This window comes from Phascolarctos cinereus, unplaced genomic scaffold (assembly GCF_003287225.1).
Source record: "Phascolarctos cinereus isolate Bilbo 61053 unplaced genomic scaffold, phaCin_HiC Scaffold_1;HRSCAF=81, whole genome shotgun sequence".
In the NCBI taxonomy this organism is placed as follows: Eukaryota; Metazoa; Chordata; class Mammalia; order Diprotodontia; family Phascolarctidae; genus Phascolarctos; species Phascolarctos cinereus.
In genome coordinates this window covers 294,661,749-294,685,743 of record NW_027555514.1, presented here as the reverse complement: position 1 = coordinate 294,685,743, position 23,995 = coordinate 294,661,749, and the positions used below count along the sequence as shown (strand labels likewise).

The 23,995-nt window shown below is 55.7% G+C and overlaps 1 protein-coding gene across 5 annotated transcripts in view; it reads right to left on the bottom strand.

Moving 5' to 3' along the window:
• The window catches only part of KIAA0930 (KIAA0930 ortholog), a 34,641-nt gene extending 14,934 nt beyond the window's left edge, over positions 1-19,707 (bottom strand). For 4 of the 5 annotated variants that reach the window (XR_013483818.1, XM_020977475.2, XM_020977479.2 and 1 more), the window contains exon 1: positions 19,268-19,707. Coding sequence is in view for 4 of the 5 variants with exons in the window: in XM_020977475.2 (XP_020833134.1) it covers positions 19,268-19,460 (193 nt within the window). In the remaining variant the exon portion in view is untranslated. The remainder of the gene's footprint in view (positions 1-19,267) is intronic. The other variant, XM_020977478.2, reaches the window with a different exon arrangement.
• Positions 19,708-23,995: the final 4,288 nt, after the last annotated feature.

The window sequence follows — 23,995 nt, the reverse complement described above, 5'->3', positions numbered from 1 at the left end:
CTTCAGGGGTTTGTATAGCAGTTTTCAGAGATACTTCTAGGGACCTGTAAATTTTTCAGTTCTTCCAAGGTGCTATGAAAAGGGTCGAGGTATTTACTCTTTTCCTGGCCTGAGCTCTGGTCTTTGAGTGACCGGCCACAAGCAGTCTTTTCTCTCTTGGAACCGTGAAGAGGGTTTCCTCACCACTGCCACTACAAGCTCCACCGCGCCAGCGCTCCTCCTCACCCCAGGACCGCCACCCAGAACTGTGACCCAGATCCAAGCACGGGCAAAGCAAGAGATTTCTGCCTCGGCACCAGCAGAGAGATCCCTGCAGTCCCCCTCTGATCAGCCACTCGATTCCCCCTCAATCTGTGGGCCAGAAGCTCAGGACGCAGCCACCGCCCTGGCACCCGCACTGTGCACTCTGGAATTGGCTCTGACCTAGCTCTTCTCTCACCACAAAAACAGACTTTTCCCACTGACCTCCCTAAGTTGTCTTTGTCGTTTGTGGATTGAGGAGTCTGGAAGCCGCCACAGCTGCCCGTGATTCAGTCCTCTGAGGCCTGCTCTAGGTTCGCTGCGGCCTGCGAGCTGTGCTGTGCTCCACTCCCAGCCTGGAGCAATATTCCTTTCCAATCAACCATCCAGGCTGTCTTGGGCTGGAAATTTGTTTTACTCTGTCTTTTTGTGGGTTCTGCTGCTTTAGAATTTGTCTAGAGCCATTTTTTTATGGGTATTTGGAGGGGTTTGGGGGAGAGCTCAAGCAAGTCACTCCTTTCACGCCGCCATCTTGGCTCCGCCCCTCTCAGGCTACCTTAAAAGGGGCATCTTTTAAGGATCTGGGGCTGTGGAGCCTGGAGAAGACCATGGCTCATGAGGGGAGGCCAGACCGTTGTCTCCATCTAACTTGAAGGGCTGTCACTTGGAAGAGAGGTTAGATTTATTCTGCTTGGCCCCAGAGGGCTGGTCTCAAAACAAGGGATGGACACTGCAGAGGCAGTCAGGCAGAAAACTCTCTGGCCAGAGCAGAATGGGCAGCCTCACTGATCCTCAAAGGGAGGCTGGGAGGCTCCAGGCTTCCTTCCCCACCTCCCGTCTCTGCATAAACAGCGGCGCCTCTCCCAGCCTCTACAAGCCAACCCCCCACCCGGGGCTCATTCCTGCCATCCCTCCTCCCTGCCCAGCCCCTCCTTGGCAGCGTCGGGCAGGAAGCCCCTTCAATGCTGCCACTCCCTCCCAAAGGGCCTGGTCAGGAGCTGCTTTGTAAAGTCGCACCTCTTGGTGTTGACTCCACGTCCTCGGTTACAGGGGCACTGGCTGCGTTTCCCACTCCGGGAAGGGCAGCCTCCTGGGCCCTGGGAGAAGGGGATGCACACCCTGGGGCCCCAGGGCCGCAGAGCCTAGCCCAGTGACTAGCACCCAGAGGCCCTTCCTCCTAAGTGCCAGCGGATCGATCTCTGGGACAGAAGGTGAGGGGATCAAGGGGCCCCCAAACAAAAATGGGGACAAAGGACCCTGCAGACCTGCCCAGGGGCCTTTTTCTCCTGTAGACCCCTCAGAGACTCAGACCTACGACAGACTGAGAGGGGGAGGGTCCACTGGGACAGAGCAGGGGACTTGGCATCGCCGGTGGGGCACAGTCATAAAGCAAGAGACCCCACCACACAGACACCTCCTGTTCCACCGTCCTCATGGGGAGCAAAAGCTTCAGGCTGGTCAGGTGCCAAGCAGGGGTCTGGGACAGATGCTCAGGGGATATAATAGAGGGATTCCTGTTCAGGTTGTGGATTAGACCAGACCAGGTCAGAGATGGCCCACCCTCCAGCCCTGACATCCCCTGTTCTCAGGCCTCTCCCAGCCCTGACATTCTCTGATTTTTCCCCAAACAGGCCTAAGCATCTCAGCCTTCCTCATTTCTCATGTCTCGTCAGAAATCTCCCACATTCTCCCAGCTCTCCCATCTGTTCCTCTCAAGGTTTCCCACAAACCAAGGTGCTCATTCACTGAGTTTTTTCTTCTTCTTTCCTTCCTGTTCCCAAGGGCGCCATCACCTCATCTCCACATGCTGGGAGTGCGGTGCTCCCTGCCCAGTTAGGGGGATCTTAGCTGAAGAGGAGGCCAAGAGTCAGGGTCCAGAGCTAGGCCTGGAAGGAGGTGCAGGGGCTCCTGTCCACCTCTCCTCTCATAGAGGAGAAGACAGAGGCTCAGGGCACGAAGGGCCCTACCTGGGGTCCCACAGGAAGTTGGACCCCTTTCCTTATAGGGTTGGCTGCTTCTGCATTTTCGTACCTCCCGAGAACCCTGAGTTCATTCTTCAGTGGATCAGGGACGCCCAGGTCCAGTCTTCGGCACCCACACAGACACAGACTATGTGTCAGCTCTCTGGGGATTTTGGCCCCTGGCTCTCTATGAACTGTCCACCCAGGATCTCTGCTCTGCAGATTCTCTTCCTGGAGTCCCACGGGAAACAGGACAGCGCCGTGTCTGGCCACCAGTCACCCTTCTTTTCTGGTCTATATGCCTGTGACTTGGACAACAGATGCATTTGGCAGCTCTCCTATCCATGAGCCCTCTGGGCTGCAGCCTCCACCAGACTCTCCCTCATACAGATTTCCACATCCCTTCAGGATGCTCCTTCCTGAGGCTAAGGATGCCAGCCACACAGTATCACTGGGAGATGGTGATGGCTGGGGGAGGCAGCACCTTGGGGCTCCTGGAAGCCCAGCTCCCTTTCCCCAGCCTCTTCTCCGCCTGCTCCCAGTTCTGGTGGGGCTGGCGCGACGTGCACTGTGCTGTCCACCCTCGGTGCCAGAGCCTGGGCTGATCTTGCCTCTGTCTCTCCCAATAGAAGAGAAGCTCTTGGAGGGTAAGGATTGCTTCTCTGCGGTCTCCACAGCCCCGGTGCCCGCACAGTGCCTGGCAAAGTCCACACTTGCTGCCCAACAGTCCTTGGTGCTGACAACCCATAAGACCTTCCCGGCAGTGAGCATACGCCCTTGGAGGGGCAACAGACGCCCCAGATGAGCAGTGCCAGGCTTGGGCACGGGCCGCCACAGGCCTCTGGGGATACTGTGCCCATTCCTAGAGGACTCGACCGACAGCAGAAGATTTTGGTGTGAGCTCAGACCTGCCTCAGGACCAGGCTCCTACACAGAATCATGGGAACTCCCCGCCAGAGGGCTCCTGAGTTCAAGAGCCTACTTATAACCAGCGGCACATCACGTGAGTCCCCTGAATAAATCAGCTGTTGGACGCACAGAAGGTCCCGGGAGCAATCAGCAGCTGTGCCAACAGGCTAAGTGAGGTCTCCCTGACATCATCTCGCACTTGCCACTTGCCTCCATCTCCACACAGTGGCCCTTCCCTTGCCCAAGCCACACCTTGGGTCCTGCCCCTTCCTATCCCCCTGCCTTCACACATGCCCAGATTTCCCCCCCTTGTTAGAGAACCTCCCCCAGACCCAGCTGCCCCTTCCCAAGCCCTCGCCCCAGATCTCCCCTCCTTTCCTCAGCCCAGTGAAGGTCTCCAACTTTCTGACCCATCCTCCACCACACTGCCGCCCAGGGGGGACCACTCCGCAGCTCCTCTGGTGAGCTTTATAAAGAGCCCCAGCCTGGTTCCAACCTTCCTTCCCAGGACCAGTGGTCATTACTCCATTCTGCACAATGTGGCCAAGACGGTCTGCATGCCTCTCCCATTTCCACGCCTTTGCCCAGGCTGTGGCCACTTCCCTTCTTGCCTCTGGCTCGGAGCCCACCACACTTTAAATGCAGCCCAAGCGCCCCCTGCTCTGTGAAGCCACTGCTTCTTCTGGTGACCTCAGAGGAGCTCTGCCTTTCACTACCACAGTCACCCTGGGTGAGTCACTTGGCCTTCATTTCCTTCTCTGTGAAACGAGGGGTGGACGGAGCAGCCCCTGAACTCAGAGCCCCAATCTTCTGTCCCTGCAAGTTTGCACAGACCGTTCCCTGGGTCTAGTGGCTAGTGGCACCTCCTCTCCAGGGCCTCAAATCCTTCCCTTCCTGCAAGGCTGAGCTCAGGTGCCCCTCCCCCACCCCATCACAGCGCTAAGTACACAGAAGGCATGTCACAAAAAAGAGAGCTGTGAGGACTTCTTGTCAGGGGTACTGAAGGGCCCTATAGCCCCTCCCCCACTCCCTCCAGGTCTGGCAATTAACCAGAAGCCCCACCCTTGCCCCTAAGGATGGTCAAGGACTTGGGCCCTGCCTGGGCCTCCCTCTCAAATAGCTCAAGGGCAGGGAAGGAGAAAGCTCCCTGGTAGTTCCCACACATGCTCAGCTACTGGGACCCGAGCTAAATGGCCCTCTGTCTGCCCTGAATGGCACCTTTGATGGTTGGCCTGTCCCCCTGGAGAACAAAGAGGCCCTATCCCAGGACACAGGGCCCTGGACAGGCCTAACTAGGGCCTTGTAGCACCCTCAAATCAAAGGGAGAGAAAGGAGCACCCAGTCTGAGGTCCTTCCAGGTCAGGCCTTGAACTCTTTGAAGTGTCCTCAAGGAAAGGCTGGGATGAAGGAAGCCTGGTAGCCCAGCGGGCAGCTCCCTGACTCAGAATCTTATCATTCCCGTCATTATTATGGTCTCATGGGTGCTGGGCACCTGGGGAGAACCCTCCTCCTACGACTGTGGGCTGTGAAGCCTCAGCTCAGAGAGCCGCCTACCTGGGCTCCGAGGGGCAGGACTGGCCGAGGCAGCACGCCACCTGCCTGATGGTCACTCTTATGTGCCTTGGTGTTTTTAACAGCCTGAGCTTGCAGCCTCCTTCAGCCCCCATCAGCCCCCATGAGCTCTCAGCAGCCTCCATAAGCCCCCATCAGCTCTCAGCAGCCCCCATCAGCCTCCTTCAGCCCCCATCAGCTCTCAGAAGCCCCCATCAGCCCTCAGCAGCTCTCAGCAGCTGAAATCAGGGGAATGCATGAGAGTCCACTCGGGATTCCACCACTTCAGTGCTGGCAGACCCCAGGGAAGGAGCTCTCCCTCACTGAGCCTGTTTCCTCCTCTGTAAAATGAAGGGCATCTGAGGGCTCTTCCAGTGCTAGGAGCCTGTGGGAGCTGACGGGCTGGTGCTCCAGACACCAGAGAGATAGCTCTCATTCACCTTAGGAAGGTGGTTTGGCCTCCAGGGTCTGCTCCTCCAGGAAGCTCCCTGGGGCTGGCCTCATGGGGAGGGGGAGGGACTCAATGAAAGAGCCATGGATTTCAAAGTCCAATCTTGGCCCCGCCTCTCACTACTGAGTAACCTTGGGCAAGCCCCCTCCTAGCTAGGGGGTGAGACCGGATGGTCTCCAGTGTCCATGCCAAGAGCCCAGAGGGACCTTCGGGTGCAAGCTTTCATTCGACAGAGTGGAACCAAGGCTGGGGGCCAAGCGCCTCCTCTTCTAACCACATGCTGCCTGAAGGCATAAGGTTCAGCCCCTCATGAGGGTGGCTATCCCAGCCACTCCCCCAGGGCTCTCCTGGTGCCGGGAAGTGGGCAGGGAGGCAGGGAGGCGGGGAGGCCGCAGCTTTGGGCACAGCTGGGGACTGACTTCTGCGGCATCCTCTGTGGCACTCCTCTCTACCCTCCTGCCAATGGACACACATGCACACCGCCAGCATGATGAGGAACCCAGAGTCCTTACTTCCTGAAGCTGCTGCAGGCCCATCACACACACACACACACACACACACACACACACACACACACACACACACACACACACACAGAGCAAGTGAGGTCAGTAGAGCCTCAGCAGCAGGGGCCTACAATACCCTCTGAAGCCCCGAGGGCTGTTTCTGGATCTACTGAGGGTCAGCTGAGCCTCACAACAACCCAGAGAGATAGCAAGCTGTTCAGGAACCCCCATTTTACAGAAGGGATGGAGGATAAAAAAGAGGAAAAATGACTGGAGGCCCTGACCTCAGAGAGCTCATGAACAAATCAGGGTGAAGAAAAAGCAGGGGAACAGTAACTAGGGCAAGGCAGAGCTCCAAAGGGGCCCTGGGGCCCTGGAGGAGGGAAGGAGGGCCCAGGAGCCTTCCTGGAGGCAACATTCATGGCCTCAGCTGGGCACAGACAGGGGTCCACAGGGGGGCATCTGCTCCTGGCCCAACGCGGAGCCTGGACCTTGTCTGAGACAGGACAAGATTGGATAAGAACAGAAAGAAAGTCACCATAAATACTGAAGGCAACTACAGGCATACCGCAGAGATGTGCGTTGGGTTCCAGACCTCCGCAAGAAAGCAAATATCACAAAAAAGCGAGTCACAATTTTAGGCTTCCAGTGCATATCAAAGTTATGTTTACTCTATACTAGTCTGTCATGTGGGCAATAGTATGGTGTCTAAAAACAAGATGCATGCCTTAATGAAAAATGCTTTATTGCTTAAAAAAAAAGTACAACCATCCCCCGGGTCCTTGGCGAGGGGTCTCACCTCAGGGTCGATGGTGCTGACTGGGCAGGGGTGGCTGGGGCAAGTTCTTAAAATGGGTCCAGAGCAAAGCCTTTGCCTTGAGCCCTCAGAAGCCACAGGAGGGTCACTCACTGGCCTAACTTCAGTATTGTTGTGTCTGGGGAATAGGGACCCGGGTGAAGAGGGAGGGAGAAGGGGCCAGCTATCGTGGAGCAGTGAACACACCGGTGGGGTCTGCGGTGCCCCAACCATGACAAGTTACATCACTGTGATCACAGATCACCATGGCAGACACAGTGATGATGACAAAGTCTGAAATGCCATGAAAATTACCAAAATCTGACAGAGACATCGGAAAAATGGCCCCAATAGCCAAGGCTGCCACAAACCTTCAATAAGGAAAAGCGCAGCCCTGGGAGGCCCCCTGAAACAGCCGCTGGAGGCCTTGAATGCCAGGGTCAGAAGTTTGGCCTTGACCCTGGAGAAGGGAGGAGAGGGGGCCCCTAAAGGATCTGGACTAGGAGAGCAGCCAGGAAGAAGGCTGACTTGGGAGGTGACTCATAATCCCCTTAAGATCTTAGACTACAAACATGGGAAGTCTGTCCTCATTCCACCTGAGACCACCCCTGGTGTCTGAGCTCTGTCCCTGCAGCCTCGTTTTAGGAGGGGCACAGTCTGCCTGGCATGCCTCAGGACAGGCAAGCTTCATCAGGAGAGGGAAAGGCCCCTTCAAATGCTGCAGGGCAGTCATGGAGCAGAGGGAACTGGGGGGGGGGGAGCTACAGAGACCTACTGAGACTTAATGTGAGGAGAGACTTCCTGAGAATCCACCCTCTCCAAGTGTAAGCTGGGCTGGCCCTGGAACTGAGGGGCTCCCCCTGGCTGGACTGGCCCTAGAGCTGGGGGGCTCCCACTGGCTGGGCTGGCCCTGGAGCTGAGGGGATCCCCCTGGCTAGCCCCCCTATCAGGGAGGCTCCAAAGTGACTTCTAGTCCTGGAGCAGTTGACTAGAGGCCTTTAAGGACCCCAATCCTAGCTCAGGGAGTCTGGGAGGATTCTGGCTGCTCTGTGGGGGATGGGAAGGTGAAGAAACTATGCGGGGAGACTGTCATAGTACCCGCACCCCTACCCCCACCAGCAGCCTGTCAGGTCTCTTGGAGACAACTGAGAGTAAAAGCTGATCCCTTTTTAATCCCCAGAAGCATGATCTCACACACACACACACACACACACACACACACACACACACACACACACACACACACACGCCCTCTGCAACCCCAGGGTTGTAGCTGCTCCCTAAGGGGGCACGGCACCTGCCAGGAAAGCCAGCAGGCAATAGCCTGGGTCCTGGGCAGCCAGCAAGTCCTGAGCCAGGACACCCTGGGACTCATCAGTGCTAGAACAGACTTGGGTTTGTAAGGACCTAGGGGACAGGCAGCTAGGCGGCACAGTGGATAGAGCACTGGCCCTGGAGTCAGGAGGACCTGAGTTCAAATCCGTCCTCAGACCAGACACTTGACATTTACTAGCTGTGCGACCCTGGGCAAGTCACTTCACCCTAACTGCCTCACAAAAAAATAAAAAAGAATCTAGGGAACAGAACCAGGACTGAAACAGGAGACAAGAAGCAGATGGGCACTCAGCAGAGGGACTCATTTCCAGGGGGACGAGGGAGAGGGCCTGCTCAGACATGGGGCAAGGGGGGTGGGGCACAACAGGACTGGACAACCTCTGAGTATCTGGGAATAGAGAACAATCAGGTGGCCTTCTCAGGAGGTGGTGAGCTCCCCGTCACTGAAGGTCTCCATGCAAAGGTCCAACAGCCATCTCTCTGGGAGGCTGTGGGACAGAATGCCTATTTCAGGCCAGAGTTGTCCAGAGTGAAAAGAAAGGACTCACAAAGTCACCAAGAGCCAGGATTCAAGGCCCCAAGACTGGGCCAATCTCATACACGCTGCCTCCCTTGCCTGCCTTCAGTACTTTTGTTTACCAGAGCTAAAAAGCCCTCCAGAGAGGCTGTAGCCAGGGCAGGCACACAAGGATCCATCCTTGACGACTAGAGAGACCTTGGGACCCAGAAGGGCCTTGACATCTCTGCACTTGGAGCCAGAGGGGGATGAGGGGACAGCTTTTCCAGGACCAGAATCAGTGAGGAGCAAAGCTGGGCCTTAATGTTCAGTCCCCAGGCTCCCAGCCAAGGGTCTTCTTGCCTCTCTTCTGAAAGTAGCAAGCTGTAGCCAGGACGCCCCCCTCCCCCAGCCCCTACACTGAGGCTCTGGGACAAAGGTCAGGTGAACTTCTCCCCCTGTGGTCCTAGAGTGATGACAAGACTGTCTTATCCCCTTTCCCAGAGGAGAAAACTGAGCAAGTTGGCCTGTGAGGCAATGGCAAGGCTGAAGACTGGCACCCAGGTGCCCTTCCTTCCAGGCTCTACCAGCTTTCAGTCTAGCTGGGGAGGTGAGGCTGAGGTGGAACGACCAGGGAGAAGCAAGCACAGGAACCACAGCTGCAGTGGGGGAGGGGAAGGACAGGGTGGCAATGGCAAGGGTAAAGGAGGAAAGCCTAGAACTGGGCCTCAAAGAGTGTACAGAATTTGGCCTGCCTTGCCCTTCCGAAAGCTGCTCTGGAGCTCCTGCGATGGAGAAGGTCCTCCCGAGGGCAACAGTATTCAGTCAGAGAACTGAGGAACAGAAGGAGCAGGCCTGAAGCAAAGGGAACTGGCATCCATCCCATTGAGGTCAGTGCTGCCCTCCCCAAAGTCACCTAGGGCAGAGATCAGGGCAGGTGAGACAGGAATCATCCAGGGTGGGCGGAGGCCAAGAAACCATCCAGGCCCAGCCCTGGGAAAACCAAAAGGGAAGGAGCCAGAAAGTGAGTGATAGGAGAATAGGAGGAAAAATGACTGCGATGACCAAAGACCTTGTGAGTGAGAAAATTCAGTTAAACACTTTGAACATAAACAGATTTAAGTAACAGGGAAGATGTTAGTAACAGAAAGGACCATGGCCTCTAAGTAAGCCCAAACATCTCTGGATAAATACTGTAAGACAAAGGAAAAGGAATCAGCACTCAAGTCACAGGACCCTGTGGATTCCCAAGGCAGCAAAGAACCCCAGGAACATGTTCCATATTGGTTAAGAGAGAAATGAGAATTGACAGCCTGTACGGGAGAAATAAATGGCAGAACAGAAAAACTTGAATCCATGGTGGCAACCTTTACACAAGAAACAAAAGAGAAAACAACTGATTGGAAATACAGAAGTAAAGGACAACCTGGAAGAAGAGGAGAAAACACAATAATATTAAAAAAAAAAAAGACTGTTTCCACACAAGCAAAACATGTTTATTTCAGAGACAGGATGCAGAGACTTACAGATCATAGGTTTCCCAGAAGGACCCAACAAGTCAAAAAACTTAAATACCAGAATGCAAGAAATTACACAAGAAAACTGCCCAGAACTTCTAAGCACAGAAAACAAAGCACTTATCTAAAGAATCTATAGATCACCCTCAGATAAGTGCGCAGAACCCTGGGAGAGAATTACACAATGACCACAATGCTGTAAATAAGAACAACTTTGAAGGACTTTAGAACTCTGCAGAGAGCTTCTCCTTAGAGAGAGACGTGTGTTGTCAGACATATACAAGGTAGGGATTTCCACTCCTTGACTCTATTTCCTGGCTACGAGGAAGTGGAGGGAGAATTGACAGCAAAGTGAGAGTATCAGCGAAGCTTCCAAAAATAGAGAGGGGAGAGCTGAAGGAAATTCAGGAAGGGACACAGGCAGGCAATGTTAGTACTATCACACTAAACTGAATACGCACTGCTGAAAAACAAACAAGTTCACAGCTCCATTTACAACACTCTGTTTTCTTTTCATTTAGAAATGTTCAGGTTTGTTCCAATTAAGTTTATAATTTTAAAAGGACATTTTTCAAAGTTGAGCAGAAATCTGCCTCCCTGTGCTAGCCACCCACAGTGCCTGACTGCCCTCCGGGGCCAAGCAGAATGAGGTGGATCCATTAATCCCAGGCAATGTGCAACTACAAATCTCTGCTCCAAGCCTGGTCCTGCAGTTCAGGGCTCTCAGCAAAGGCCAACCTCCTTATCCCCCACCCCAGACTATGCTCTCCTGAGAGCTGCCAGGCAGAGGGAGCTGCCCCTAGAGCCGGGGGACTGGGCTCTGCACATTGGCTGCTGCGTGGCCCTCGCCAAATCACTTCTCTGCTCTGGACCACCTTCTCGTCATTTGTGAAAAGGGATATGATCTCAGCAACACTTGGGGGGTGGACAAAAGGGTCTCCAAGCCCTCAAGCACCAGGGCCTGAAATGACTCCGTGCAGAGTAGGGCATCAGCTCCTCTACAACCTGTGGAGCAACCTAGGATCCCAACTGTGAGGTAAAGCCCAGGGGCCGCAGCTACTCCAGAGGCAGGACCTCAGCCCGGGGCTTCCTAACTCCAAGGCCCATTCTCTGGCTACTAGGCAACACTGCCTCCCACAGAATCACCCATTTAGAAGGGACCTACCCATGGTCACTCAGCTAGTCCAACCCCTTCACTTTACAGAAGAGGAAACTGAGGCAGAGGCCCAAGGTGACAGGGCAGGCAGGATTCAAACCCAGGCAGGTCCCCCACTTCCCAAATCAGGGCTTTCTAGTGAGTCCATCGCTAGTCACTCTCATTATAACTCCTTCCTGGAGGATTCCCGGAATGACATGGACATGCCCTGGCGGAGCAGAAAGCACAGTGGGCCTAGGCAGAGAAGCTGGGTTCGAATCCCACTTCTGGCACTGAAGTTGCCTCCTCAGGCGAGTCCCTCCCCCTCTAGGCCTAAGGCTCTCCTTGAAATGCACAGGCTGAGAAGGTGCGGAGGCTTGAGGAACGACAATTCGCGTAAGATCCTCCAATGAGAGGCAGCAGCTGAGAAGACCTGGGTTCAAATCCTGTGCTCACTAGCTATGTGACCAACCCCAGGCAAGTCATTGCCTTTCTCTGGGACTCAGTTTCCTCATCTGTAAAATGAAGATCCCAGAACCTGTTGAACATCCCTCCCAGAGCTGTTCTGAGGCTGCAGTGAGGTCACGTGTGGAAAGTCCAAGGCTTGATGGGTAGGAAAGGGGCCTGGGAGCACAGACCTCACTATTTTACCAGCCATAATCATCCAAGCACTTTGGTGCTGGGTAAGAAGAAGAGGGGCTGATTGGTGGAACCGATCAGGATATAACATACAGGGGCAAACAAGCGCCTTAACGGAGTACTGGATCGACCCAAAGACCTCACCATCCGCCAGAGTCTCTGGGGAGACCGGACAGCAGCCTGGCCTCAGCCAAGGTGAAGTGAGACACAGCACTGTCCTAACAAAGACGCTGCCACCCCGTCCACGAATGAAGGGTGAGCTTCTGACCAGGCAGAGATGAGAAGCTCCCACGAGGCAAAACGGGTCACCTTGAGGATGCACAATGAACATGCTTTTGCACCAACAAAACCAACCTGAGTAAAATTAGGAAGAAAACATGAAGCAGGGGGAAAATAATCCTGCAGCAACTTTCTCTGATAAAGGCACTGGTACCTCTGAAGACATAGGGAATGACCTCACACTTACAAGCATATGAGCCCTTCTCCAATGACGAACAGGCACTTTTCAAAGGAATAGATCCAAGCTATCAAGGGCCATGGGAAAAAGGATGCTCTAAATCACTAGCAATTAGAGAAATGCAAATTAAAGCAATTCTGAGGTTCCACCTCATACCCATCAGATTGCTCATGGTGACAAAAATGGAAAGCGACAAATGGTGGAAGGACTGTGGCCAAACAGATGTGTTAACGTCCCCTCGGCGGAGCTGTGGACGGGGCCAGCCCTTCTGGAAAGACACTTGGAACAGTGCCCCAAAAGCTGTTAAACCACAAATAGCCTTTGGCCCAGCGATACTGCTAATGGTCTATACTCCCAAGGGATCACAGAAAGAGAAAACAGCCCATATCAACAAAGATGACAGCAGCTCATTTTGTGCAGCAAAATGAGAGGACGTCCATCAATTTGGGGATGGCCGAACAAGTTACGGTGCATGAAGGTGATGGGATGGCAGAAATGTTGCGGGAGGTAGGTTCAAAGAATCCTGGGAAGACTTGCATGAACTGATACAGACTGAGCAGAACAAGTTGTACAATAACACTATTATGAAGAGAAACACTGAGGAATTCTGATCAGCACAATGGCCAGCGACAGTTCCAGAGGACTCAGGAGGAAGCCTGCTGCTGGCCCCCAGAGGGAATGGAAGGACTCTGAGGCAGATCCTTTCGGACATGGCCGCGAAGGGAAGTGGTTTTGCTAACGAGATGCATTTGTAGCAGAGGCTTTGCTGTTCTTGCTTTCTCAATGGCTGGGATGGTAAGAGTAGAGAATGCAAACTTGAAAATAAAATAAAATTAAGTTTGGAAAAATCCCTCTAAAGTAAGAGCTACAGAAACAGGAGCTGTCAGGAAGGAGGGAATCACAGATCCCTGGGAGCCCAGCAGTGAGTGATAAACTCAGCTAGAAGCAATCTGCATTCCAAAGCCAGGAACCTTCAGCCCATCCAGTCCTGGGGCAGGGGGGAAGGCAGGGGAACCAATCAGCCAAGGAACTGAAAGCTCTGATTCATGCCCACCCATCCCACTTCCGGCATGTCTGAGGCAGGAGGAAGCCAAGGGGCTTCCCATGCTTTAAAAATGAGTGGAGGCAAGCCCCTCTGAAGAGGGTTCCCACTCAGGTGGCTGCTGGTGGGGTCTTCCATTACAGCTAGATGGGAAGGAATCTCAGGGTGCATGCCCGTCCAACCTCATTTTACAGAGGAGGAAACTGAGGCACAGAGGTACACCGGCGAAATCACTTGCCCAAGGCCACCCAGCCAGCAGGTAATGGAGGAAGGATTCAAACCAAGCCAGACTGCACATCCAGGGCTCTTCATGGGTCCCCACAGCTGAAAAGTTCACTCCTGGGGGCTGACTCTGGGGCACTGAGTCCCTCCCCACCATACCCAGCTGGCCTTCTGGCCACAGACAGTTTGGTCCTTCCCATCCCCATAGCAACCTTCATGGACAGCCTAGAGCTTGGGCCCCACTAGCAGAGCCTTCTGGAGCTGGGATCTCTCTCCTCTTGTCCATGAAGGGGTGGAAGGAGGACAGTCAAGTCTTTGATTTTACCAGTTTAGGGAACTCCTAGAGAGAGGAAGTTCCCTCGGACACTGCAGCTGCAGCTGGACAGCCAAACACTTCCCTATGCTCCCTCTCTGGTCCCTGAAGCAAATTTGGGAAGGAGGTGACAAGGACCTTCCTCCCATTTCTCAGATGGAACCCAAGAGGCAGAACAAGTGAAGCAACTTCACCCGGACCACAGGCTGCCACCCAATCATTGGAGCTCTCCTGGCTTCAGCCTCCCAGCAGGAAAGCTGTGGGCCACCCCCAGGGAGAAGGGAATAGAAGGGGCCTGGTGCCCGAGGGGCTTTGTAGCCTAATGGAAGGGGCTGGGCAGCAGAGAGTGACTGGGCCTCAGGGCCCTCCTACCAAAGGAGGGAAAAGCCTAGGCTGGGCTCCCAATGGGGGCTGGGGGGCTGGCTGGCAAATTCTTCTCTTTAATATTCTTCAACCGTGTTTAAACAGAATTGGTTTCCTGTGTAATTTTATTTCAAGCACATAAAAACAAGACTCTGAGAAGTCCAGGGTCCCAGGCGTTGCCAGCCTGAGTGTCCCAGGGGCCGGCCCATGCCTGGCTGTAGGATTCTGGCCCAAACTGTCTCTAAGGCGGGCCCAGCTCTGAATGCTCTGCCTGAAGGGCCCTCCAGCCACCATTCGCCATTTCTGCCACAGAGAAAACAGAACCTCTTTAGGCTTTCGATGAGAGGGCCTGGTTCTTTCTGTTGTCTGAGTCCAGGGCCGAGCCCAACGGCCAAGCTTCCAGCCCTTCAGGCTGCCCCAGAGACCGGGGCCCTCTGCACCCAGCCTTCCAAGAATGCACTTTGTTAGATGCTGGATCCATCGGGTGCTCCTGTGCAGGGGCAGGCATGGGGTGGGGGTGGTAAGAGAAGGCAAAGAGCACAGTGCGCCTGGAGGGCCTTAGGGAGCCATTGAACCCAGCCTTTCCACTTCCAGGGGAAGCTGGCCTCAGGAAATGACTTGCCTAAGGTCATGAAGCAAGTTACACTTGAACTCAGGTCTTCAGCCTAACTGAAGCTCCCAGGGATCTTGACGGGAGGTGGCCTGAGTCACCTCCTCCAGGCTCCTATACGTGAAGGCAGCCCAGGACCACAGGCTCACACACTCCCTCCTCCAAGACCGCCCAGGACCCGTGACCATCATCGGCGGAGAAGGCACCACCATCGCGCCCCCATCCTTGCTACCATCGCTATCACCCACCACTGACCCACTTCCTCCGCAGCTGCCGCCGCCCAACCCCAGCCTCCCCAGCTGCCACGACTCCTGAAGCCCCTGAAGAGGAAGTGATAGCCACAGAATCATGGGACTTGGGGCCTTGCAGCATCCTGCCCTGGGAGCTTCCTGGCACCGCCATCTCCCCATAGAACTGGAGCTCCTGGAGGAGCCCAGACTGACTGAGTTTACCTTGCCCATGCCCTGCATGGCACACAGTTGGCACTTAACCAGTGCTTTTTCCTTCATGCCTTCTGACTCCATAGTGCCACCCATCTGCCCCCTTAGGTAAGGCAGGACTAAGGAAATAGGAGGGAAATGGGGGGGAGGGGAGCCTCTGTTTAGAGCCAAAGGGACCCACAAGGCCAGACTATGCATCAGCACAGAGGGGGGTCACCCACCTGTCATGCTCCCTGCAAGGCAGGCCACCAGGGAGTGGGGAACAAGAAGGGATCCTAGGGAAGAGTCCTAAGACCTGGATTTGAATCCCAGCTCAGACAAAGACTAGATGGGAGCTCTGGGAGGTTCAGTGGGCTGAGGGCCAGGCCCAATTACAGCCCTGACTCCCTGCATGAACACAGGCAAACTAGTCTGGGACTCGGTTTCTCCACCTAAGACGGATCATCACCATCACTGCCGGATCATGAGCTAGGTGACAGAAAGAATGGGAAGACACTTGGGAAAAGACTGGTTTGGTCTGGAGCAGGGATTTCATTCCTGGCCAGAATGGCCCCAGAGGAAGTACCCAGGACAGCCGCTCCTTCTGGTCTGGCCCTGCCCCAGCTCCTTGGCCGTTTGCTGCCCTCCCTCCCTGGGGGTCTGCCCTTTCTCTCTCTCTGCTCCAGCTCTTAGCCTGGGCAGGCCCATGAGAAGGGCTTAACCAAGGCTTTCTCTAGCTTACCATCTCTCACAGGTGCAGGCAACTCGGGATGTCAGAACCCCTCTGCCAACACAGACTGGCACCTCCCTGCTAACTTAGCATCTGAAAGCTCCCGGGGGCACCAACAGTTAAGTGCCTCGTCTGGGGTCCCACCACAGCAGATGTGGGCCTCAAACCCTGGCCTTCTCATTCCAACACAGACCTTCTTTCCCCCAGCTTCACTGCTCTCCTCCACTCTAAAAGCAGGCACTCTCCTCTGCGGACCAGGATGGCCCAGGGAGCTCCAGGGAAGGTTCCCCATCTCGGCCCAGCTGCGTCCTCCCCCGTCTGTGGTGAGACCACTTACAGAAGACCTTGACAATCCATGCCGCCACCACCGCCTCTCTCTCTGAACCCCTTACAATCCACTTCAGCCCCCTTCATTGCCCCCAAACTGCCCTCTCCAAAGTCACCAACAGCCCTTCTCAATCCCCATTCTCCTTGGCCTCTGCAGCCAGGGCACCATCGTTCCCCCGTCTTCCCTTTGTGTCCTCATCCTACTCGGCTCCCTCTCTGACTGCTTCTTCTGTCTCAGGTCATGCCCTCTGACCTCAGCTGTCCTTCAGGGTGCAGCCTGGGCCCTCAGCTCTTCTCCTCATGAGCTCTCAAAGACCATGCTCAGCTCTACCCATCCCGCCCCAGACTCTGCTGACCTCCACTCTCATCTCCAACAGCCTTTCAGACATCTCCAACCGGACGTCCAGTAAGCACCTGAAACTCACCGGGTCCAAAAGACAGCTCATTCTCTTTACCCCAACCTTCCCCGTTTCCTACCTTCCCTATAACTGTTGAGGGCCCTCCCCCAGGTTCCCACCCTAGGAGTCATCCTGGACTGCTCTCTCTCTCTCATCCCTCACCCTCCCCTTGCCCAATCTGGTGCCAACACTCATCGATTTTACTTTCATGAATACACCTGCTTGTCTCCTCTGACCCTGCCCATATGCCCTTGATCCTAGATTACAGCATTGGCAGCTGGGGGGGGGGTCTGCCTGCTTCAGCCTCTCTGCCCTGTACTCAGCGGTGCCCCCCTAAAACCCAAGTCTGCCATGTCATGCCCCCAGCCAATATCCAGGAGCTCCCTAGTACCTCTGCTTGGCATTCAGAGCCCTCCATAACCTGCTCCTTCCCCCTCTCCAGTCATCTTCCACCTGTCCCGTCCCGCATCTCTTTGGTCCTGGTGCCCCGGCTGTTTCAACAACCAGAGTCTCCATCTCTGGGCTCCTGGCATGCCTGGAATGCTGCCCCCTCACCTTGGCTTCCTGCCTCATCTGGCTTCCTGACACCCTGCCCTCCACAGAAAGCCCCCTCCAGGCCCTCTCCCTTCTAGTACATGGCCTGTTCTTTGTATTTCCATGCTTATCTGCCCCATCCGACCGGGAGCTCCTTCAGGCCAGGGACTGTCTTTGGCCTTCCTTTGCAAGCCCAGCACTTTAGCACAGCACCTGGCACACAGCAAGCATTTAATAAACGTCTGGCTGACTGAGTGAGAAGGGAGAGGGATGCCTATGCCAGCTGCAGAGACTACCTGCTAAATACCTGTACTTGGGAAGTGACAGGGGAAAGGCAGAGGTCGCCCCTGAGGTTGGAAAGGAGCTGGCTCCGACTCCAGGGGCGTCATCGCTGCAGACTTGGAGGCGTTTGACAGAGGGAAGGGGGCCAGACCAAAGAGAAAGAGGTCAGTTGTAGGCAGGGGCATTTGGGACACCTAGGCGACTGGAGGTCAAGAGGCCACAGGGTACCTGCTCCTGTGGGACCAGAGCCCAAGTCGGGAGAGGTAACTCAGGCAGGAACACAGAGTGTGGCCCTGCTCATGTGCAGCTGATCATTCCTCTGCTCAACGCCCCTCACTGGCTCACTCCTGCCTTCCCCGACCCCTGACCCTGGCAGTCAAGGTCTGGCACAGGGCGATTCCAACCTAACTCTGCAGCCTTGTTTCCCACGAGGTCTTAGCAAAACAGAAGGTTCACATCTGACCATGTTCCCCACCACCCCTCTTTTGCCCACAACATCCCCTAAGCCGTGCCAGCTGCTGAAATCCTCCGTGGTCTAGATCCAATCCCCCCGACCTCATCCTCAGACCACCCTGCTTGGCTGAGAAATGGCCCTTTTGCTGGAGAAACTGAGGCTCAGAAAGGATTCCCCAGAGCTTAGAGCTAAGAAGGCCTGTTAAGCCAGGGCTCAAATAACCAACAAATGACTGTCTCCTGCCCCTTGGAACAGGGATTGCTCTTTGCTGTCCCACTCCCATCCCAAGAGGTATCAATTCCTCAAGGAACAACAATGTTGGGGGGAGGGGGAATCTAAGGGATTTCCTGGCTTTTCTGAGGGCTACAAGGGTTCTGAGAGCCTAGAGCTCCTCCTGGCTGGGTCTCCCTCTGGTTGCAAGAAAAGCCCTGTGACTATTCACAACTCCAGCCCCATGTCAATGGTCCCCAGTAGGAGCTCTCATTTCCAGGCTTCCCAGGACCTCTATCCTCCACAGCCCCTCCTTAGGGGGCAGGCAATGCACAAGCCCCAGGAGCTGGAAGGGGCCTCAACACCCCCAACCCATGGGCCCCAACCTCCAGGGTTCTCACAAAATACTGATTTGGCCAGGCCTCGGGGTATAGGGAAGGGACTGGAAAGGCCAGCTATTCTACGCCCCTCATTTCACAGAGGAGGAAACTGCAGGCCCGAGGGGGCCTGAGGTCACCCAGGCAGGCAGGAGGGGAGGAAGGATTTGAAACCTGGGTCTCTGACTCCCAGCAAGCTGGAGCTGAGATGCCAGCTTAAGTTTCCCATAAATCTAGTCTAAACCTGGGACAGGAGCTGAGCCTCCTGCCCGGACTGGGAAAGAGATGAAGTCATTCACCTGGGTGGGAGGGGGTGTCTGACTCACCAAGTGTCTGAGGAGGTGAGAGGCCGGGATGGGGGTGGGGAGATTTCCCTCTTCTACCTCCCACCTCTGGCACTTCATCCCCACCTCTAATCCCAAGGGCACCTGGAGCAATGGGTAGAGGGTAGGCCACCCCGGTCCACCTGCCTGCTTGATCCCCGCCCAGACACACCAGAAAGGTCGTCCCCTGGGCCCGGGACCCCGCACTCCGGCGTGCTGGAAAGGGCCTCAGAGGGGGGTGACGAGCAGAGTGCCCCAGAGACCACCCCGCCCGCCCCAGCGTCCCAGCCTCCACAGCCCAGCCCGCCCCAGCCCGGGAGACAAAGGCAGCGAGCGCGAAGGGAGCTTCGGGAGCTGCCATCGGGGATCTCCAAGCACCCGGACCTGGGGGCGCTCTCCTTGCACACCCAGCACCCCGACAGCTGGCCCTTTGCGGGCTGCTCTCCCGACCCAGGCGCAGGGACCTGGGCCTGGGGCGGAGGGAGGTAAAGTCCTTCAGGAAGCAGGCGGCGCCCTTTCCCCCACCTCCGCCTCCTGCGGGGCTGGCTCAGCTGCAGGTGGGCACCGCCGCTGCCCCCCCAGGCCCCCTCTGCCGCTGCCCCTCCGGGCGACCATCCGCCGCTGCCCCCCGCCTCCCAGGCCCCCATCCACCGATGCCCCCAGCCCTCACCGAGGCCGCTGATCTCCTGGCGGAGGCCGAGGCGCCTCCGCTCCTCCGCGATGGCCCGCAGCATCTGCTGCAGGGAGCGGTCGCCATCGCCGTCTCGAGCCCCGCCGGCCCCGGGCCCCGCCGCCGGCCCCTCCTCCTCCTCGTGGCTGGGCTCGGCGGACCGGACCGGGCCGGGCGTCCGCGACATGGCCATGGGCTCATCGCAGGCGCGGGGGCCCGGGGAGGGGGGCCCCTGGGAAGGGGGCCCGAGAGGGAGGAGGGGACCCCCGGGAGCGCCAAGGGGGCAGGAGGGCGGACGGGCCGCCGCGCTCCGGGGCACCTCCTTGGACGTTCGCGGCGTCCGGCGTCCGGCCTGAGCCCGGCAGCAGCGGCGGCTGGACCGGCAGCGCCCCACTGGGGGGGAGGGGAGGAGGGGAGGAGGGCAGGAGGGAGGGAAGGGAGAGGGGGAGCTTCTGCCGCCCCGCCCCCTCGGGCTCCGCCCCGCCCCTCCCCAACCCACTCTGCGCCTGCGCCGAGGGAGGAGGGCGGGACAGCACGGAGAGCCCACCCCCCACCCCCAGCCCAGCCTCGGGCTGGCTGCCCCGCCCCCGTGCCGGTGCCCACGCGGTGCCAAGACCGCCGCCGGCTCTGCGCCCTGTCCCCTCTCTGTACCTGGAGGCTGCTCGGCCTGGCCCGGGCTATTGCAACCCTAGCGGCCATGTCCCCGCACCGCGGTCAAAGGCCTCAGTTTTCCCCCCCGGGAAACAGGGCCCGAATCTCGGATGAACGAGCCCGGAGGCCCCGAGAACCCAAGGCTGCGAAGGGAGCAACCGCTTTGTTTTACAAAGTTACCGGGATGGTTACTAGGATACAAAATAACCTCTGACTCAGGCCTCGCGGGACCTTGGGCAAGTCACTGCTCCCTAGGCCTCTGCATCCTCTAGCTTGTGCGGCTTGGCCTCTGAGGACCCTTGAAGCTGTTTGCCCCTTTGCGGGCCTCAGTTTCCTCCTCTGTAGAATGAAGACCTACAGCCCCATTGTTCGGGGCAGGTGGAGGGAGGCCAGGGGAGTGTTTGGAAAGGGCTCCGCAGAGTTCAAATCCAGCCTGAGACTCTTGACAATCACTAACTGTGTGACCCTGGGCAAGTCACTTAACCCGGATTGCCTTACCAAAAAGCAAAGCAAAACAAAACAAAAACCAATCCTTTTTCCATCAGCATTCTGCATGGAGCCAGACTGGTCTGGAGGCTAGAACCTCGGAGTCCCAATTCTGTTTTAGCCCTTGAGGGGAAGGTAATCACTGACAGGGGCTTTGAATGACCATTTCCCAGTGTTGTGACCAGTGAAACCAGCTAGGTGTGAAACTAGACGCAAGGCAGAGTCCAGGTTCCTTCTACTTGACTCCAGCCTCCAAGGGCTACAAAGCGCCCCCAGCCTTCCAGTGAGGAACTTGGGGCCGCCCAGGAGGATCTCACACGCCTTCCCTAAGGAGTCAGGAGCTGGTAGGTGGGACTCGTGGATTTGCTCCCCCCTCCTTCAGTCATGCAGATCAACCGCAGGAGGTGTTCCTGGAATGAGGACTCCCTCCCTCACCTCAGCCTTTAGAATCTCAGACTCCAGCTCCTCCTGGAAGCCTCTCCCAGTCCCCCACGAGGTAATTCTTTTTCTCCTAAGTAGATGGGTTAGCGTTAGCATAAGACTTATAAATGAGTGGGTGAGTGGGAGGGTGGAGGGATGGGGTGGGGTGGGGGGAATGAATAGACTGATAGGTGGATAGATGAGGGGTGGGGGTGGGTGGAGGGATGGGGGATGGGTAAACAGGTAGGTGGGGGGATGGGGGAGGGATGGGGGAATGAATAGACTAGGTGGATAGATGAGGGGTGGGGGTGGGTGGAGGGATGGGGGTGGGTAAACAGGTAGGTGGGGGGATGGGGGGAATGAATAGACTAGGTGGATAGATGAGGGGTGGGAGTGGGTGGAGGGATGCTGTTGTTGTTGTTTGTCCTTCTACTGGAAGAGGGCGGTGGTCTCAGCAAGGTGATGCCATAACTTGCAAGTGAATTGGATTTAAGTGATGCTGGGCTGTGCAAAGTCACCAGCCTCACTCCTCCAGAGCCTTCTGGGTCCCGTGGCAGGATGGTCTAAAGATGGTCAGGATGACTAAAGATGGCCCTGGGGGTAGATAAACAGGTAGGTGGAGGGATGGGAGATGGGAGGGTGAATGAAGAAATGAGGGATGGGGGATGGGTGGAGGGATGAGGGAAGGGGGATGAGAAAACTGGTAGGTGGAGGGATGGGGGGATGGGTGGGTGGGATATTTTACTATTTTTCTCCAATATGTAGATGTTGTGATTAATAAAGTACTAATTTATTAAAAGCACTACAGAATTCACAGTTTCTTGTCACCATGGATTTTCTTCATCAGCAGACTCTTCCATAGTACAGCTTTGAGCTTGGGGAGGTCTCCTGAATATTTAAGGTTGACAGGAGGTCTTTGTGCTCCCAAAAGCTGAGAATGCTGGCCTGAACAGGGTAGACCTAGGCAGCAAGAGGAGGCAGGAAGAAGCCCAGACTTCCTCAACTCAGGGCACGAGCTTGGGCTAGTTGGATAGCTTGCCTGTGCCTCAATTTCCTCCTCTAGAAGAGGCTAATAATAACCCTTGTACCACCCACTAACGGCTCATCTGCCCAGTGCTTTATTCACAATGCCAGAAGGTAGGGACAGCAAGGCCCTCGGCCTGCACCAGCCTGGCCTTGGCCATCTGGCCTCTCGCCCCCCTCTCCAGCCAGTGCAGGGGCCTCCTGAGCCCCCACCCCCATCTCACACACTGTGAGGAGGGGGTGCCCATCTCAGAGCTGGAGTGAGCCCGGGGACAGGTTTGGGTATTGGATTCTGAAGCTCTCAAAGGGCCTCCCCCTCCCCCCCTTCCTCTCTTCTTGTTCAAACATTAATAAGCAACCCCATGCTATCCTCGGGACCAGAAAGAGTCTGGCGATCCTCCACCCTCTGGCTCTACTAAGATTCCCCATGATTCTGAATCATAGGAGGCCAGGGTCAAAGCTTCCTTTCCTGGTCTGGCTACGACTCCCCTTTTATTAAGGATTGTTAGGCGCTTGGCACTGTGCTGGGAATGCAACTACAAGCAAATAGAAGGATATTCCCTGCCTTCCCGGGGCTTAAATCCTGAGGGAGAAAGACAGAAGAACATCACCAGATGATGAAAGGGGGGGAGGGAGAAATATGGGGGGAGGGGAGAGGGAAGAGGGAGGAACGGTGGGGAGAGGGAAGAATGTTGGGGGGAGAGTCAGTCCTGTTTCTTCTGGGTTCCTCTCTGGCTCCACCGGACCTTTCCTAGTGCCAGCCTTATGAAATCTCAGTTCTCTAATTACAAACTGTCCTTCATATTAGACCTGCGCTCTCCCCAGCGCTCTGGAAATACTGGGAACATGTTTTCTGTTGAAATGGTCTTTGTACACGTGGTTCCTCCTCCCTCGATAAAATGAGCTGCTGGAGGCCAGGGGCCGTTTCTTTTTTTGCCTCTGTGCTCCCAGGTGCTTGCAGACACTTAGTAAATCTTTGTTGAATTGAATTGAACTGAACGGCTGTCTGAGGATCATCCTGGCTGAGGGTCCAGAGACTCACCACCAGGGAAAAGATGGCTGGCTGGTTGTTTCTGTTGTAGAAGAGGAGCACAATGACATCGCTCTGTCAGGGTCAAGGCACAGCGTGTCCACCCATGGCTGATCAGACCAAAACAAGCCCAGAAGGCTCTACTGCATGTGGGCACACATGGTCCACATGAACATCTGGGGTGGACTCTCTAAATTTGTGCTTCTTTTGAGCTGCTTCAATTCTGCTTTGCTAGTAGAGCACAGCCACTTCTCTGATGAGGGCACACCATGCTGGGCCGTCCTGTGCCAGGGTCTCCCATGTCCCACAATCAGTTCCAAAGTTCTTAAGAGAGACCTTAAGAGTGCCCTTGTATTGCTTCTTCTGACTACCATGTGAATGCTTGCCCTGTGTGAGTTCTCCATAAAAGTCTTTTTGGCAAGTGGATGTCTGGCATTCAAACAACCTGGCCAGCCCACCAGACTTGTGCTCTCTGCCATAGAGTTTAAATGCTTGGCACTTTAGTTAGAGAAAGGACCTCAGTGTCTGGTATCTTCTCCTGCCAGGTGATCTTCAGAATCTTCCTAAGACAATGCAAGTGGGAGAGACTCAGTTTTCTGAATCCAGGTTTCGCAGGCACACAACAAGGAGATTAGCACAACAGCTCTGCAAACCTTCAGTTGGTCAGTCTAATACCTCTTCTCTCCCAGTTTCCTTTGGAGCCTCCCAAAGGCTAGTCTCCCACGAGCTGAACTAGCTCTGGCAACACGCAGATCAACCTCACTACCAATGTGTACATCCCTGGAGAGTACACTACCAGGGGAAGTGGACTTAACCACAGCATTCAAAACTCCATTTGCTGTCACCGATGGTTCCATGTATGGATGGCGTTGTGGTGGCTGATGGAGCACCTGTGTTTTCTTGGTGTTAATTATCAGGCCAAAATTAGCACAAGCAGCAGAGAAACAATCCATACTTTGTTGCGTCTCCACTCCAGAGGCTGCACTGAGCGCATAATCATCTGCAAACAAAAAAATCATGCCCCAGTACTCCCCTCTACTTTAGTCTTGGCTTGTAGCCCTTTCAAATTTACCATTCATAGCTCTCCTTGCTGCTGTGTGTCTTCATGAAGGGCGCCT